This window comes from Hetaerina americana, unplaced genomic scaffold (genome assembly GCF_022747635.1).
Source record: "Hetaerina americana unplaced genomic scaffold, ioHetAmer1.1.p SCAF_4, whole genome shotgun sequence".
Lineage (NCBI taxonomy): Eukaryota > Metazoa > Arthropoda > Insecta > Odonata > Calopterygidae > Hetaerina > Hetaerina americana.
Window position 1 is genome coordinate 46,709,529 of NW_027286985.1, and position 18,493 is coordinate 46,728,021.

General features: G+C 32.0%; 1 protein-coding gene across 2 annotated transcripts in view; it reads right to left on the reverse strand.

Annotated features, from left to right (window-relative positions):
• The window catches only part of LOC139691779 (integrin beta-PS-like), a 73,017-nt gene that overhangs the window by 15,419 nt on the left and 39,105 nt on the right, over window positions 1-18,493 (reverse strand). The window contains exons 2-6 of one of the 2 annotated variants that reach the window (XM_071589639.1): window positions 15,703-15,928; window positions 12,973-13,159; window positions 12,132-12,360; window positions 7,141-7,225; window positions 44-214 (exon numbers count right to left, since the gene is read on the reverse strand). In XM_071589639.1, the coding sequence (XP_071445740.1) occupies window positions 44-214; window positions 7,141-7,225; window positions 12,132-12,360; window positions 12,973-13,159; window positions 15,703-15,906 (876 nt within the window). In that variant the 5' untranslated portion in view covers window positions 15,907-15,928. Of the gene's footprint in view, window positions 1-43; window positions 215-7,140; window positions 7,226-7,943; window positions 8,029-12,131; window positions 12,361-12,972; window positions 13,160-15,702; window positions 15,929-18,493 lie in introns of both variants that reach the window. The other variant, XM_071589638.1, reaches the window with a different exon arrangement.

Sequence of the window (18,493 nt, forward strand, 5' to 3'; positions counted from 1 at the left end):
ACTTATTTCCCATGACAGAATTAGCTGGGTAGGAAATTTGTACCTTTCCATCTCCAGCGTAGTGAAAACCGGCATCAGTTGAAAAGACAAGGAGACGCCTAGCCTTGTCTCTCCAGCCAATCTGTTCCTTGCAAACTACTGCTTGCATAATGGCATCAAATCCTCCCTCGGGTGCATCCAAGTTACCAGACACAGCTGCCTCTCGAACTTCAGTCTAATCACAGGCAATGACAACCACATTAGATACAGTTTTTTAGAATCTACTTTGAATTCTATACATGCTATTCAATGAAATATTATTATTGTACCTTGATCAAAATATTCTCTAAGTTCAGTGACATGCGCAAGATTCACTGGAATGACTACTTAAACGGAAATTTTAAGTCATCCTTTCTAATTATGAGCAGCTGGCTTAGTAAATTTTATAATTAACATTAAATGCCCACACGTTAGCCAACATAATATGAAATACATTTCTCATAAGCACTTGACATATGACACCTTTGAATACATTTATTTAATTTAATTTTTAGAAAATTTAAACTCATTGCAATTCACGGGTTATATAACTGCATACTTTAAAGTTGAGAATTGAGAAATTTTTTAAATTATATTTACTTTACATCTTTGAATATATATATGAATTACAGAATTTACAGTAAAAAATATAATTGAGCACAGAAAGTGCAAATAACACATGAACAATTCTTATTTTTATACTTCCAATCTTCACCTGGCAACTATTCAAAATTTAAACACCAACAGGCATGCTGTTTAGTATTCTCTACTACAAATACCTTTTGAGCATAAGCTCAGAGCATTCAAAATTTTTAAAAAATTTAAGCATTACATATTTCACAAATAGAGATAGACGTAATCCAATAAAATAATTGACAAAGTTTATGATCACACAATCAAAAAACGTATACACTCTTCCTTGAACCCTGCATGCACGTTATAAAATTCCCCATGCAATACATTTTCAACTCTTATAAGATGTCAGTTGAAAATGGCCAGTCACCTAGGTTAGCACACATATTATTTTCCCACCCCTAATGAGTTAATAAGCTAAAACAATAATTACTACAACACAATCACCAATGGAAATTTCACAATGTTAAAATGGTATAAATGCTAACAATATAATTAAGCTATCCTTTATTATAAGACTAAGCTGATAAGCAAAAATATTACTATCCATGGAGTAATATAAATAAAACCAGTATTTAATACGTACTTGGCATTGACTATAATTCGAAATAAAATAAATTTGTTACAACAATATATATTGCTATATAATGTCAATTAACTTATCTTCCAAGACTTCTAAACACAAATCCTTTTTTGGGCAATTCAAATGTGTGCCCTTAGTCTCATCACCTCTCTAGGATCACTTATCATGATACAGGAGTTGAATTAGCTATATAGACAAGTTAAGTTCCATGCCCTCTCAAAGATTTTACTCACCCAGTCATTTCTACCTTCAGTAAAACCCCGTAACTACCTTGAAGTACTAGCCATCAATTTTATAAACATGGAAACTTGCCTATAATTTAGCCTATCAAATGAATAAATAAGTGGTAATTGTTACTAATGAATAATAATAAATTAAGAGGTAATTGTTATTAATGAATAATAATGAATTAAGTGGTAATTGTTATTAATGAATAATAATGAATTAAGTGTCCTTCCCATCATATCATATTGCTCCCCCATTTGGTCCACCTCATCCCCAACTAATCTTAAATCCCTCAATTCCATCTCTCACTTCTTTGCCTAAAATAGTCAAACACATTACCGCAATATGTCCTCAAATGCTGTTCTGTCTTCCTTATCCATTTCTAGTCCCCAAAGCTGCAGACTTAAAGCTGATTTAAAACTCTTCCACAACACCCTAAACTCGGTTATTGATTGCCCTGAACTGCTATCTTTCTTCAACTTCAGGATACCAACCCGATCCACCCGCACCCACTCCCTACTCCATCTGCCTATTCCTAGAATATCTCTCACCAAGTGCTCACTTTTATTTCGCCTCTCCTCCCTTCTAAATTCACTCCCTCACACTGCCAACCCCTTTAACTTATCATGCAACAATTTCACACCCAAACTTTATCCCACCTTTCAGTTAATTAAAATTTTCCCGGTCCATGCTTGGTTCTGGTTGTTATTGTTATGTTGTTATTGTCTTTTGTCCTCTTTCATGTTTGTTATATTTTTCACTGTAAAATGGCGCTACTGCTGTACGTGAATAATGTTTTAAAATAAATAAATAAATAATTCATGAGCCAGGCACTTTAGTTTCCACCTGTCCGTTTTGTACTCAGGTAAAATCAGTTATGAAATAAAAGAGCATGCTGAAACAAATGAGTCCTACTCTTCCTATACCATAATAAATAAAAAGGACAAAAAGGTAAGTCTGCCACTTAAAAAATAATGGCACACAACATACCGCAGGGTTGTCTAACAGTAAATCTACAAAAATATTATACTGTTCAGTCTCTGCGCCATATAGTCTCATACACAAAATGAACAATTGGAGTGACATAAATTTTCATTATTTCAAGAAATGATCATAATTGAAAATTAAACTAGGCACCATTAATCTTTAATGGCAATAACAACATTCAGCAAAATTAAATAAATAAAGCTTCATTAACATTGCATTTAATCCTTAGTAGTTTTACAACCTAACATAAATAATTATTGAATTTATTCTTTTTTGACAACTTTTTTTTTTAATGATACCTCAGTTGTGATATTGACTTGTTTGATTTCATGGCCTGTTTACTTTGAGGTTATAAGTGTACGTACCTGTTGTGATTTTTATAGTACATATTATACAAGTGACAGATATACAACAAAAGAACAAAATTTGAATATTATATGCCAACTCATTATAGATGGTTAATTACAGAGTGCCAAAAGGAGCAAAATTATTTTTCGATATGAGTGATGGCCAAACCATTATAACACTTGACTATAACCGATTTGAACATTACCACTCAAAAGTAAAATTACATAATATGTTTCTGACCACCACGATTAATATATACCTATCAGAAATACAGCAAAGTAATTCAATCAATATGTACTGTAGTCAGTAAAATATTTATACCAATGACATAAGTACTATTAATCCCATGGGCATGTAGCAAAAGCACCTAATTGTCTATTTAAGATATAACACTTAACTCTTGTGAATCCTAAGCACAAAATTAAAAGGGGAAGAAAGATTCATGAGTTATCCTCATATGCATGTAAAACCACCGATAGAAGTATTCTATGTACCCCATTTGCCATTATCTGCTGTGCTGTAAGCAGTACAGTACTTTCAACTTCACAGTTCGATAACTGCATTTACACATTTACTATATTACTTTCAAATTATTTGCAAGATTTTAATTTTTGCATTTAAAAATATCATTTGAAATGTCTCCAAAAGTACTCAAAACAGCACAACTACTAATTTGAGGAGTATGAATACGTGTGTCAGTATTAACAAGCCAACACAGAGTGAATGTGATTGGCTGGGAGGGAGAAATTTATTGATTCTCATTGAATAAAGTGTGTGCTGCATTACTGCCCTTGAAGTGGTGGATTGTTTCTATCCCAACCCTACCTCAGATCTTCATAGCCATAACCTAAGAGCACTTAATGATGCACTCTTAAAAATACTGAGTTGACCACTCCTTACACACAGCATCAGAACTTCAGTGACAGCAACTAAATTAGTAGCTACATGGTCCATAAATTATGGAAATTTAATGGGCACAAGAAGCCTGAAAGTTGTATTGTCCAATGCTGCATTAATAATCATGTGCAAATTTACTGAGAAGAACATTTAAGTTTAAAACAACTACCTTAACTTTATATGCCTACGACTTAAGAGGATGGATTGAAACCCAAGGGTACATTGTTGATTGGAGTCACAGGTGAAAATGAAGAGGCGAATGCCTCAGCAGTTCCATGAATGTATTTATCCTGAATCATAAAAAAACACAACTACATACCTATCAGGTAGAATTTTAAAAACATTTCCCACAGCTCGTTTGAAAATCAATTGCCCAGCCAAAACTAAAATTTTTATTCTTTTTGGTCAATTGTTTTATTCCATATTTAAGATGGCTATCTAGATGCTCATGCCAATCAAACATATAAATAAAAAGAAAAGAAATAATAAACCCCCTTTTATTAAATATCTCATAAAGAAATACGTATCTGATCAAATATGAGCAAAGCTTTGAATATCAATGATACAGATCTTGAGAATAGATACTGAACCTCAAAGAGCTTTTTCAAAGTGAGCAAGTCATGAGTAACACAATTCGCAACCCAGTATTTCATCAAACTGATTTATATAAAAATAAAGGACTATACTCTTGGAAGGGTCCATTTACCATCCAAACATTGTCATAGTTGTGTTGCGTTGTCCTACAACTTTCCTCAAGCCCAAAATTTCTGGGTGTTCCCTACTTAAATTTTATCAATTAGGGTATACCTATGATTAAAGATACTTTTTTTTGAGTGGATTAACTTAAAAATTATACTCAAGGAAGAATTATATTACTAAAATAACCCTTAAGTACACACATCTTGACTCTATGGACAATGCAGGCAAAGAATTGCTGAATTTAGGATTACTTTGTTGCAACCAATTACTCTTCCCATTTTCATGTGATAATACAGGCTTTTTGCCTAAAATGTCACTGAAATTTTCAAAATACAAATAATTATTGTTTTTCAGCAAATCTTTGGCCTTGAATAATTCTTTCAACTGTTATGAAGTACATTAAGGTATGTTAAAATGTCCATTGAACAAAGAAAGACTTCGGCAAAAAATCCTGTGGAATATCATATTATTCATATGTTGCAATGTTGATCGCAAGATAGTAAACAAGCATGCATAAGGATTAAATATGCATATATTTCTTCTTTTATATAACTTCTACAAAATATTAAATCAATAGCTTGATTCAAAAGAGTTTTAAATCCTACACTAACAAAGTTAATCATCCCAGAAAACACTAAATAGGGGAGTCCAGAAGCATATCATGCTTCCAAGATGGACAGAAAAACTTTCACATCAAAATAGAGTAAAGCAGTCAAATTGCACCCATGACATAGTGTATTTAATTCATGCAAAGCTTTATAATGTTTTTCAGTAGGGTTACCTCATCTTCTTCTATGTACTACCAACATACATTTAAACAACACATTATTTAGATCTATCACACACAGTATATTGCAAGAATGATTATGCATTTCCATTCTTTTACTTTTTAGATCTATAAGCATAAATTGCAAGTGGTTTAGAGCACCGAACTGCTTTTGAAATGGCAATATGGGCATTCTCTGCAACATTAATTCTTATTATTAGGTAGCAAATGATGTTTGCAAGTCTATACTACATAAGCTTCTCAATTCCTAATCACTGCACAAAGCAAGGATCCAAAAAAGGCAAAGGTACCACCAAGAATGTCCAGAAAACAGAAAACTCTAATCAAATTCTCACTACGGCAATACCACAAAAATCTACAGAAGAAACACAGGAATAAAAATATCATTTTCTTTTGGAAATAATTAACACGAGTCTACATTTGTAAGGCCAGTAATTCTTTTCCTGTAAATATCCAAAAATTTATATTTTTGAGGGCATTGATTAAAATGTATAGACTTTAGGTCTGATGTAAAAAATATTTTGAAAGTATATTTTCAGTACATAAAAATTAGACACCTCTCAAGACTATGAAAGATTTTAAATAATATAATATGTAATTTTGTATGTACGAACAAATGAACATAAAGGTATGTAAAAATGTCATCACCTGAAAAATATAGAGTAAGCCTTCTGATATAGAATTAAGATACAAAAATAAAATATATTAAATTAAGACAAAATATCCATTACCATTACCCATTTCTTTGCCAATGGCAATGCACACTTATCTACTGATATTTTTCCAAATATGGAAGGTCCCAAGGAACGAACCAATTTGTTTCACTTTTTCATTGTTCACTGTAATACCTTTTTCACAATTTACAAGATTATTAATGTTTCTTTGTTGACTGGGTGTTGTCTTGCCTCAAAGATAATAATGAGAAAATCAGTGTCCTTAGTTACTACTTCCTCTTTTATATTTGCCTCAGAAATGAAATATTAATGTTCAACAAATCTACATTGGCTTCTACTTCATGCAGAATTTCCATCTTTGGCTTCATTTCAGATGTGCTTTTGCAATCTTTCAATTTTTTTTCTTATAGAATCATCATCTTAGAGGGGCGGTGAAACTGTACATTAATTGGGGGTTGAAAAATAGAAATTTTGGATTTGAAATGAAATGGTTTTTATGGAGACCAATCTGTGCTTTTAAAAAAATCATGGAAATTCGAGGGAAGTATTCCAAGTATATTAATATGAATTTTCACCGAACATGCTTTTTGAGCTTAATAAAATCTTATTGAATTAAAAAAATTCATAGATTTTTCAGTTATTCAAAGACTGCACCTTGCTCATTTTTAGGAGTTTTCATACATCAGTATGTTGAGCGATGTTTAAATTTTATCATATCTGTCGTATGATAGGATTGTAGCACTGACTGAGTGAGTTTTCAATTTATCATTTGTTGCTTTAAAAGTTTAAGTAAAAAAAATAAATTCTGAGCTAACCTTCAATTACAGTGATACAATTTTAACTTAATATGAATGATTCACAGAACCAGCAAAATACCAGAAGTAGAAAGACAGCACGAAAAATACACATGTGAATGTTTTTTAAGTCAAATAATAAATATGTAATCTACCTCTTAATAAAAGCACCTCTATAATCACTCATGCTTTAACCTTAATGTACAGACATATGGGAGTCTATCTCATGTTGCATCACAGCCAGACTGTAACTCTAAAGGGCCATGCTTGAAAAAAAACAATTGATTTCATCAACTAAACATAAAATGCAACTAAAGCCAAAAGGACACTACATTTTTCAAGCACATATGGTAGATTATATTGGTTCTACTTCAAATGAGCTTCCAGCATGATGCTTAACAAAGCTATAAAAGCCAAACCACAGCAAACAGAACAAGCTTCAAAACTGAAAGCATCACATCACAGTTATGCATCAAAGCAAACATTGTAACTTACGGAAAAATTTTTGTCCGTATCAAACAGAGGCATAACATTGTAATAGCCATATGGAGCAGTGCACTTGTCGCAAGGAGCCTTCAAACTAAGAAAAATTTTTTTTTGTTCAAATTCTTGCCACTTTAGAAAACATTACAGTAAAATTTGCAGTTTTCATTCATACAGCAGCCTTCTTTATGTCTGAGCAAATGCATATTTGAGGCCATTGACAATCTATGTCACATAGTAAAATAAATAAAGATATATTAGCATAGTCTAAGGTGGGGATCCTATATTAAATAAAAATTGTATATACTCTGGCACCTTGTATTTCATAATCTGTAAGAAATAAAATTTATGTATTAATATTTACAATGCAAAAACAATACCATCACCTACAAAAAAGCAGATAAAACCAACAAAAGCAAATACACCACCACCACCATCAATTTCGGTCAGCACTAGTTTTTAAGATTTAATTACAAATAGGTCAGTCACCAAACCTGAACCACTACATCTCCCAATGTACAGAAATACAACTCAGCATGGACATATTATTTATGGAGTATGACAGAGCACAAATACATTATTCATCAAGAATGATCACATTACTACTACCATACTTCATTCTACTTCAAATTTCTAAAATCATAGCAGAAAATAAGGTCCCAGTCAAATAATAACGTATAAATGAAGCATTGGAGAAATTTATATTAATTTCAACCAAAAGGTACCCATTAACAGGTCAAAAATGAAGAGAGTACATGATGCTTAGATGAAAATCACTGAAATGGTAAAGAATAACAAACTATCCAAGCACTTACAGAAAAAAGGCTAGTATTAGCGGTGAGTTCCATGTGGTTACGGAAACCATAGGGTGCTTCACAACCGTCACAGGGTTCCTTAAGTCTTGGCGGGAAAGAAAAGGGTTACATAAAGGTAAACTATTCAATCACATCTGCTGTATTCTACAATAAAATTGTGAGATGGGACAAAATTGAATCATTAGTTACATTATACGACTATATCATACACTAGCTATACTCTTTAACTGTGAGTACATATTCATTTGAAGTTGCAATAGCAGAGGAGGACACCAATCATATATCAACTACCTATATCAACCCGGCAATTCAATTGGTCAGGTAATTTCTGATTAATGATTTAAAAATGACTTCTGATATAATGAAGACGAATCTTGTGAGATACTAAAAAATACCACACCAAAAACAGGATGGCTGTATAAATTGGGAATAATTTCCTTAATTGTTATATTTAACATTAATTGTGGCATGATGTCCTGGTAGAAAATATTAATCCCTAAAACAAACCCTTAAAAGGGTATCTGATAAAATGAAATTTGGATGAAAGATTGGAGTGACTTACACAGGAATTATTTAGAATTGAACTTAGGTCCTTAGCATAGCTCAGATTTGCCTCTCTTGTAAATACAGATATCTTGTAGCAGGTTAACTTATTGGGTGGAATATAATTTCCCAAATTTGGATGAAAAATATTTGTACATGCACAGGCCTGCATTAACTATAGTATAATTACAAAAATTACCATGACCAAATGATCACACTGGTGATAATAACAGATTTTGTACATGCATCATGTTTTATATTTTCAAAAAAATTAAATGATTTTGCATGTTATCTTTAGCCAGACATAGTAACGAATCATGACCAATGATTGACATGACAACAAATGCACAGACTGATTTTTCTGTACTCTTAGATACAAATTTAAAAAATGACACTGAGTTATAAAGTCATTATGCTACAAAAAAATCTAACCTTATCAAAGAAAATTCAAAAAAAAATTCAAGTCTACATGAGTTGCTGCTATTGAGGATAATAATGTAACAAAGGTTTTTACTAATATTTTCCAGCCCACATCCTGAAGGTTAGTTTGATATGCAAGCAGAGAGCTCAACTTTTACTCTATACTAAGCTAGGTAAAATGCAAAATAAACAGAATGAATATGCCTTATTATTGAATCTATGAAGGCTATTTTCCACTTCCTATATATATGACCGTTTGATTTCTCTAATACATCCCCTGGAGATACTCACACTACTTATATAAAAACATAAGTGCACATTATGACATTAGTTGTAATTTGGTTGATTTACTTAAAAATATTAAACAGCACCACAGAGAGCTGTAGAAATCTCATTGCAACAAACTTACTGCATAGAAGCCTCCAATTTAGGGTCTTTGTACCATGGCTTTCTCTAATAAATAGAAATATTATTCATTGAAATTTATTCAAAAATATTTCTTTCACTATGGACAAGAAAATAATTTAAGGTAACACATCAGTATGTCAGGTTTAACTAATAGTGACATTATTCCTGTTGCAAAACTAAAAAATAGAAAAATCATCACAGTAATACCTGCTGATAGAGTGCTATATACTAGATCTATATATAGTTAAAGAAACGAGACCTCATCAAAAATCAACCATGTACCATATTTTAGCATATAACAGAAATGTGTATTATCCAGGAATTGCCATTTTAATTACAATAATAATATGAGTTCACAGCTAAGATAGTGATGAGTAGAATAAATAATACCAGCATTATGAACAGCACTAATGTAAAAGGGTTTTCAGTACCAGATTCAGTGTTAAATATAGCATTTAATCAAATTTTGTACTTCTCCAGTTTCAATTTCACAATTAAATAGGTGTAAAACTGCAGTCATTGGCAGCTAGGAGTAGGGTAGTAGAGTCAAAATTGATGAAAAAATCACAGATAGTGAAAAAGTAACAACCAATAACAGCAAATTTTGATCGCACTGAAATAAAAAAATTGATGAAATTTTTATGTGGCTTGTAAAGAATGAGTTCTCTAGCATGTATAGATTTAAATATACAAAAGAAAATTTTAACATGCAGTATCCTAACAAAATCAGCAGAATTAAAGACTGATTAGGCAAGGTTCACCAATTAAGTTAAGTCAAGGTCATGGCATAATTACAGCAAATGACCATTTCACAAAATTTTGAAGTAAAAGTTTAAAAAATAAGTTTTCAAATTATTAATTCCATCAAAACTGATGAACTACAAATGCATATATTTAACACACTTTTAATAAATGGATACCTCAGTGGTTTAAGAAATAAACCTTATAGCACACTGAGGTAAAATTTCAAATTAAAAAAATTAAATTCCTACAAATAGGGTGTAAGGAAGATTATCTCACACTTATTTGGCAAAGATTAAAACCCAGTAATTCCCATTATCATACTTCAATAAAATTTAATTATACAGAACTGGCTTGAAATTGTATTAAGTATTACTATTTTTCTAAGGACAATATGAAAACGGAAAGAAACTTGTCAGTAGGCAGTCCAATTTTGCAGAGTTTTCTAATATTTGAGACATGTTAAATCCATGTTTTCTGCTTTAGTATTAACTCAAACAACCTCAGTTTCAAAATCAAATGGAAAAATTTATGTTCATTCATTTTTAATATCATAAAAAATGACAAAAACCAACTGAAAAGTTTGGTTTTACTTTGAAAGGAGCACTTGCTTAATCTCATAAGTACTAAATTAAATGATGTATAATTTAATCATTGTCGCAGAATATTCACTGTAAAAAGTTAATAAAAATAAATTAATAGCATTTTTACTAATTTTAATGGATATAAAATGAAAAAAGGAAAATACATTAATCACATAAAATGTGTAAAAAATAATTTTTAAAACCATCCATAACATAGGCTATTTCACTATCTAAGAAGTGAACAATATTGTTACCCTCAAAGTCAATAAATTTAGGATCAATTTCAATCATTCAATACTTAGAATAAGAAACAATCATATTCGAAATAACAAAGAGGCCACAGTGAAATTTCTCATATTTATCAAGGAGTTCACAATTACACAGTACCTCATACAGAGTAAGTTTTTTCTCCTGTTTTACCCAACACAATTGGGAGACAGCTTGGCAAAAAATTATTTTCAACCAAGTTATCTTTACTGCCACATGTAAAAGATTCACATAAAATGATGTGATCCAAGAAAAAATTTGAAAATGAAATATATGAAGAGAAGAAAATGTTGAAGTCAACCTTCAGATTATAAAATGATTGTACATTAATATTTAGGTATAAATATTAATATAGCAGATAAGTGAAGGTCATTATGGTACAAGTTTCTTGGAATCATTCCCCATTTTCATGGAAATACCCTATTTTAACCTCAATGCTAAATAGTATCTTAGTAAAGGCCAAATTTAACATCTAGTCCTCGGAATATACCATTAAGTTGATCTTTGAAGCGATCTTTGATGGTTAAACAACACATTTTAATAATTTAATTTCAATGAGCATTTCGATAGGCTTGGTCGATAAATTACTACTCTCATACAAAACGATAGACCATATCTTAAAACAATTATTTTCATAAGCTACTGATATTACATTACACCTAGTACATGTTCATTAAATACACCCACAGCATTCCCACTGAATACCATGCACCTCACCAATAGGGAATATCTAAAATACCATGTTTACATGAATAATTAAACCCCATTAATATTCAAGGAAACATTCAAATATGAGGAACCCCATCTTTTTCTTAGGCCTTTCAAAGCATTGAATTGGCAGCTATACTTTATGACAGCTTTAATGGAAATTCTTATTCATTCACAGATAAATAAACAAATTTCAAAGCATTTCTTATCAAAATGGACCCATAAAGTGATTTTTCATTTTAAAAAACAGGCTCGTTCATGCCCAGAATGCAACCAAATTTTAAAACAATTGAATATGCATACCCAACTTTACATGCATCTCACTTTTACATTTCTCTCTTAAATATTCAATGAAGTCTGTCAATTATTGGGCGTGGTACCTTTATTGCAATGCACTTTATGAACTTCTTGCCTGCCATTGAATTAACATGATATTCAACATTTGTAAGGAGAAAAATTTTACCAATTAGGAGTTATTAATTAATCTTTAAACTAAAGGATCACATTAAAAACTTACTTTTTAGGAACAGTGCTAACATATGGCATAACCACTTTATCAACAAAGCTGCCAAATCCAAGCCGGAAATTTGATGTTATGCTCTGCATGGTATGTGCCAAGCTATTTCCCAGATCAGAAAGCTTCTCTTTATCATCCTCCATGGATTTGGACAAGTCCATCAAATAGTACAGATCAATGGGATAATCTTCAGCTTGTGCATACTGCATAAAAAGGCTATATGACTCATCTGAAAAGCAAAATACACCAATGAAACAGTATCAAAACAAAATGAAGGTGGTTATAAAAATACAATAACTAATGGTATAAAATTCAGCATATTGAAGCTGAATAAGTCCCACAGTTTGCCAACTACAAGCTTTTTTGAAGAAGAGTTTCCTCACAGCTATTTGACAATTTTGCATAAGTTATTGCTATTCAATCAGCATATTTATTTAAACCTGTTCATTCAGGTGAAATATAGTTCGGTGTTTGTTGATTATGTGATTTGCTTAAGTTGAATCTCCAGGACTCATCCAATTCATTTATGTTTTTTTCATTTTATAAGTGTCTTTGACAATTTAGAGCAAATAAAATTCCCAATATGCTTTTATCTCAAAATTAATTATACCTTTTAGACTTTTCACTATTTTTTCCTATTTAATATTGCAATTTTAACTCCATTCCAATTCTCTTTATTTGATAAAAGTCAACTTAGCACTGCTGCACATTAAACAATAATTGCAGACATTTTTAACTGAATAATCATTTGCACAGTAATGATGGTGATGAATCATTAGAAAAATTTCATTCAACATTTTGCATGCATCATACTAATATAAGGATGTAAATTGACACTCACGAATTCGAAGTTTGAGATGAACTCTTTGGGGTGATATTTGCACAGCTTCATGCCGCTCAGTTGCTTTCATTAAGGATTTTGCCATTTTTACAGTATATTCATTATCTGGATTAAATATGTATTCAGCTGCACACTGTTTGGTTACCTGGTTTGGCTGAAAGCAGCGCTTCTGACTCATACGCTCTCCCTGAAAAAGATTATGAAAAAGTTAATATTTCACTAAGGTATTATACTATATTAATAATCATATATTTAATCAGAATTATTAACAAATAATTAAAACTAAAATCTGATAACTGAGTTCCTTAATACATACATTAAAATACACACAGAATTATACACTTTATGAATAAACATACACATAATGGGGAATATATAGTATAAATTTCCCATTTAATTCCGCAATCCTCAATCAGTATCATTAGAATGAATTTTCTTGCATAAAAATTAACATGAAGTTCACATTTACATTTTCCAGGGGGTGCAAAAAGATTTCCAAACTCATGTTATGCAATTACCATTTAGAAATTCATACATAAGTAGCATTGTTAACAATAGTAAAATAGGCACCTTCTTTGGTAATGATTTACTTCAGAGCATTACAAATACTGGTGCTGGCCTTAAAAATTTGTCAAATGTAGCAATTTTCTTAGAATTTACCGAACTAAATAGTTATCTCATAACATTAATGATTGAAAATATTTCCCATCAATTATTCATTTATATCAATGAGGATGTATTAAATGGGCAAAGGGGCGTTTGTTAAATTTAAAAGGAGATTAGAGACTAAACCACGTGCTTGTGACAAACATTGTGCTTAGCATAACCGATTAGGAATGACGATGGAAATACCCTACATGTTTTTGTTACAAACTGAACGCAATTGTGTAGTACTTTATGCTGAAGGTACAAGCTGAAAATGGTAATAAGAAAATGAAGGTATTGAGGTTCTAGAAAATGAAGGTATTAAGGTTCTCAAGAATTGAGAAGGGTGAGTTAAACATGAAAGTGATAGGGCATAAATTAGAACAAGTAGAAAATTTACGAATTTAGGTAGGGTTTTAGATGGAAATGGGCTGAGAAGTGACAGCATTTAAGAAAATAATGGTATCAGGTAAGGAAGCATTTACAAGGAGGACGGCAATGATGATAAGGGCCTGAGTCATTATTATCAATCAATATTAATATTGATAAAAGCATTAAGATATGATTAATGAAAACTATTGAGATGAATAGAGAAATGGAGAATAATTTTATATTGCTCCATAACATGGCCAATGAGGCAAGAAGATAAGCAAAGATTGGTGACTTCTGAGATGTGGATGAGGAGAAGAATAGAAAATGAAAAGCAGGGGATACAATCAAATAAGTTCCAGGGATTTTAAGGGAAGAGAGAAGGTTACAGGGATAAATTCAATGACAGGAGGTACATCAAGAAATATTGATAGGCATTGAAATATTGAAAAATGAAGGAGAAGAAATAAAAAAGATGGAGACTTTTGGCCATGCAAGGAAGTGTGAGGCCAAGATTAGAAATTTTGGACAGACTAAAAGGAGGTAAAAAGTACAAAGAGCTGAAAAATTGTTTAATTAATGTGGTATGTTAAGGTATTTTGTGCTAGTCCAGGTAGGACTTGGAATTGAAACAGTTCTTAGTTCCTGAATCCAGCAAAAACCTACCTTGACTGGTAGACTAATGATAATAAGTATGAAATGAAATAACAAATAACATTATTATGTAACACATGACATTTAAAATGATGCCCAATAGAACTGAAAAATGGTGAGGACTGTATCCAGAGTGAATACACTACCATGACATTTCATATGAATGAAAATTATACATAGAAGAGGTCAAAATTTACTGATTAAAATGAGAAACCATCTTAATATGCTTGCTATACTCCTCTCTTTCACTTGCAAATATGACATACTTATGATAAACTCTAACTAGGTTTTCGAATATTCCCTGACTTTCATAAGATTTCCAGACCTATGTTTTTGCATATTGTTCCTTTATATTTTAGACAATAGTACAATGAAAGTATTGCTTCCAAGTGCAAAAACTTAAATAACATACATGTACGTACTACATACTTTTCCAGCAAAGAGTATGAAAATCAAATGGTTGACATGATTTAATTTGTTTAAATGATGTTAGTGACAAATAAGTATTTGATACATTCGTACAGATTATAGTGCTATGTCAAATGTTTTATTTAATTTTTCTAATTTTTCATTCTGTTTTAAGAGTGAATTCTTACTAATTATAACTTTATTCAGTGTATTAACAATGATGTAACTAAATATTGTTAATAATTATATTTGCATAATTTCTTAGATATAAATAAATCCATGCAAGAGGTGAGCATAACAGAATCATAACAGAAAATAAATAAAAAACTACATTGTAACATTTAACTTTATTATAATATAAAATTATAATTAACTTTACACCTTTTTTACAGGATTTACCACCAAATTTCAATAATTCATGGCTCACATTTTATGTATTTCTCAATTAGACAATAAATGCATCAAATAAGAGGAGGTATGAGAACTCACAGAATTTGAGACTCCTACTCCTCAAGTGCAATATATGATAAGAGGAATTTTAAGAAACCTATTCCAAATACTAAAACTTTCTCATTTCCCTTCCCTTAACCATTGCTTCATATATCATCAGGTTAAATCCATGGTACACATGTAGATTTAGAAAAACTGACTCACCGGTTCTGAGCACCAAGCACAAGTTGGTGTCTGTATACATTCATGACAAGTTTGCTTTGACGTACAAGGATTCTGGCTAGTGAGTTTTTCTGGAGTTCCCAAGGGTTCTTCTGCACTAATTAGACTATGTAACTGCAGCAGAGCCAATGGCAGGATTATAAGCTGCAGCCTTGAAGGCCACTGCCTTGGTAGGTGGATGTGCATTCTAGCACAGAGGGTTTATGAGCTGAAAGGAGAGAAGAAACAATGAAAAATATAATATCTAAGCACTGCTACTTTAATGAAATGAAAAAAAAGTTTATACAGCTCTATTACATCACACATTTAATATATTTAATGTCAAATGCATAGATTTCCCGAATTCCTCTAGATACATCCCCTTCCTTGCTTGCCAATCCTTCTCCTTTCTATCACAGCCTTCAACAGCAATTTTGATTGGTGATAAATGTTGAAGATATTAAAGAGACCTTTAGATCAAAATGAAGAGAATTAGTCTTTTATTTTTCCAGTATTAAAGTAAGAACCTTTGAAAATAATTTTTCTCAAATATTACCCCAGTAAATTCATCATAAAAGCCTTAAAGGTACCAATATGTATGAGTGGAGTAATTTCTTTTAAATTATAGTTATTGCTAACTTGCAATGCCATTAAGTGAATCGACCGAACAATGGTATTAATCCTCTATTCAACAACAATAACGTTTTTCTTAATTTTCTTCAATTATTATTCAATCAACTGCTATTCCACATATTCAATAGCATCCCAAGGTGGAGACTTGGCTACGAGTAAATCATCTTCTCACAACCAAAAATGATAGAACCCCCCATTTCATCAAAATTATCAGACAAAGATATAATTCAGGGGAATTGTGTTTCATCGTATAGGGTGATTAATTAATAAATGTGCACCGGAAAATATGTGATCTGAAAAATTTATTAGTGGAAATTACTTGACACAGATATAAGGAGAACCAGCATTGTCAGGACCAGGCTGGTGAGCTAAAATTACTTTCTTAAAATAATATTTTATGAAATTAAAATGTACAATAATATTTTTTGATTTGAGGACTAGGGCTTTGCTCAATGGGCATAGCGAGCAGCCTATACGAATGGAAACTTGTGAATGGAGAGGCAAGAGAGCGTATCGCCTGGAATGGCAAAATTATGAGAGTACCACACGTTAGAAAACAACAAAATGTCAATCAAATGATTAAATGGTGAAACAATATCCTTTAATGAATGGGTAAAATAATGGAGTTCAAGTAATAATGTGACGAATTTACTGAGTGCTACCCCAGGACAGTGAGGGTGCCACCCACCCTAGAGTGAGCCGAAAGATAGCATTATCAGTAAAGTTTTGCATGGGACAACGACAACAAATGAGGCCTCGAATTTTTTAACGGCTTGGGACGAATTTTGAAGGCCCATTAGCAATAAAATCCATGTAACTCTTCCCCCAGTCATTTCCAAAAAGATTCGAATTATGGGGAGGGCCTAGGATTGGTGATATAAAAATGAAAAAAGGACCTGAAAATAGGGGGGCTGCCAAGGAAGCCATGACGAAGAAGCCAGAAGGGGAGGGTCAAGGGGACGGATGGTCGTTCTCACCGTACCATTCCCAATCAGTGGGTATTGTTTACTTATTCCGTGTTTTTTTTGCTATGGCCGACGTCTGCAATGGAACCAAAGGACTTCCCACGACTGTAGTCGATCGGAAGTAGATTTTACACAGGTAACAAAAAACGCACATGGGATTGGTCGAATTATTTTGAATTACATTTCCATTACTCTTTCAGCGTCCGCAGAAGGGTTTATATTGATAATTTATTCAATAAATTCACCTTCTTTGCCTAAAGAAGCCCGCAGATAACACACTCGAATGAACCCAGAAACCTTTTATCGCAATGTTTTACAATTTTATAATTTTTCGAACAACAGATCTGATGTTTTAGCAATGATTGCAATGATAGCAATTGCTGATTTAGCAATGTTGCTAAATAAATAGGATAGATACAATGGATTTAAAATTTGATTGATTGATGGGTGTGTTGGAGCCGCGCATGTAGTCTCGGACTCCCTGTAGTAAGAATCTTCTCTATACGACACCATGAAGTGGAAATAAGCAAAGAAGCGTCTAGTCATTTATTTATCCCCTCGATCCAATCTGTCCATTTGGGAAGACTCAAGTACAAGTCTGCTTGCCTAATACCACAGGCTTTTCCATCTAGATTTCAAAAGTAACGCTGGGTCTTTATGATGCCCGTGAGCGAGCATAAATGCAGGCGCTGTTAGTCAGAGAGAGCACCAACAGATTCAAGCAACCATTTCTCAAATAAAAGAGTTGGGCAAAAGAAACAATTTCTGTTTACTGCAAAAATTAAGCAACTTTATTATAAAAAAACTCAAATTCATAAAAGAGTGGCAATTTCTTTGAAAGCGTTTCATATTTACATGGTCCATTATTAAAGTAATGCACATGATTTTATTGTGCCGCGACTGAAAAGAGAGCTGAAAGGAAAGCATTGGGAGACTGTGGAAAACATCCAAACGCATGTTACAACGTCCCTGAGAGACATACCCGTCGAGGAGTTCCAGGGAGCTAGGCGTGGCAGACACATCCCCGTGAGTGTATTGATGCAGGGGGAGAGTATTTTGAAGAATTTTAAGCATTTGTGCAAGTAAGATCAATAGATCTATTTTTCCCAGAGAAATAAATGAAATCATTCGCATTACTTTGATAATGGACCATGTACATATATACATACTTGACTGCATACAATTTAAGCAAACAC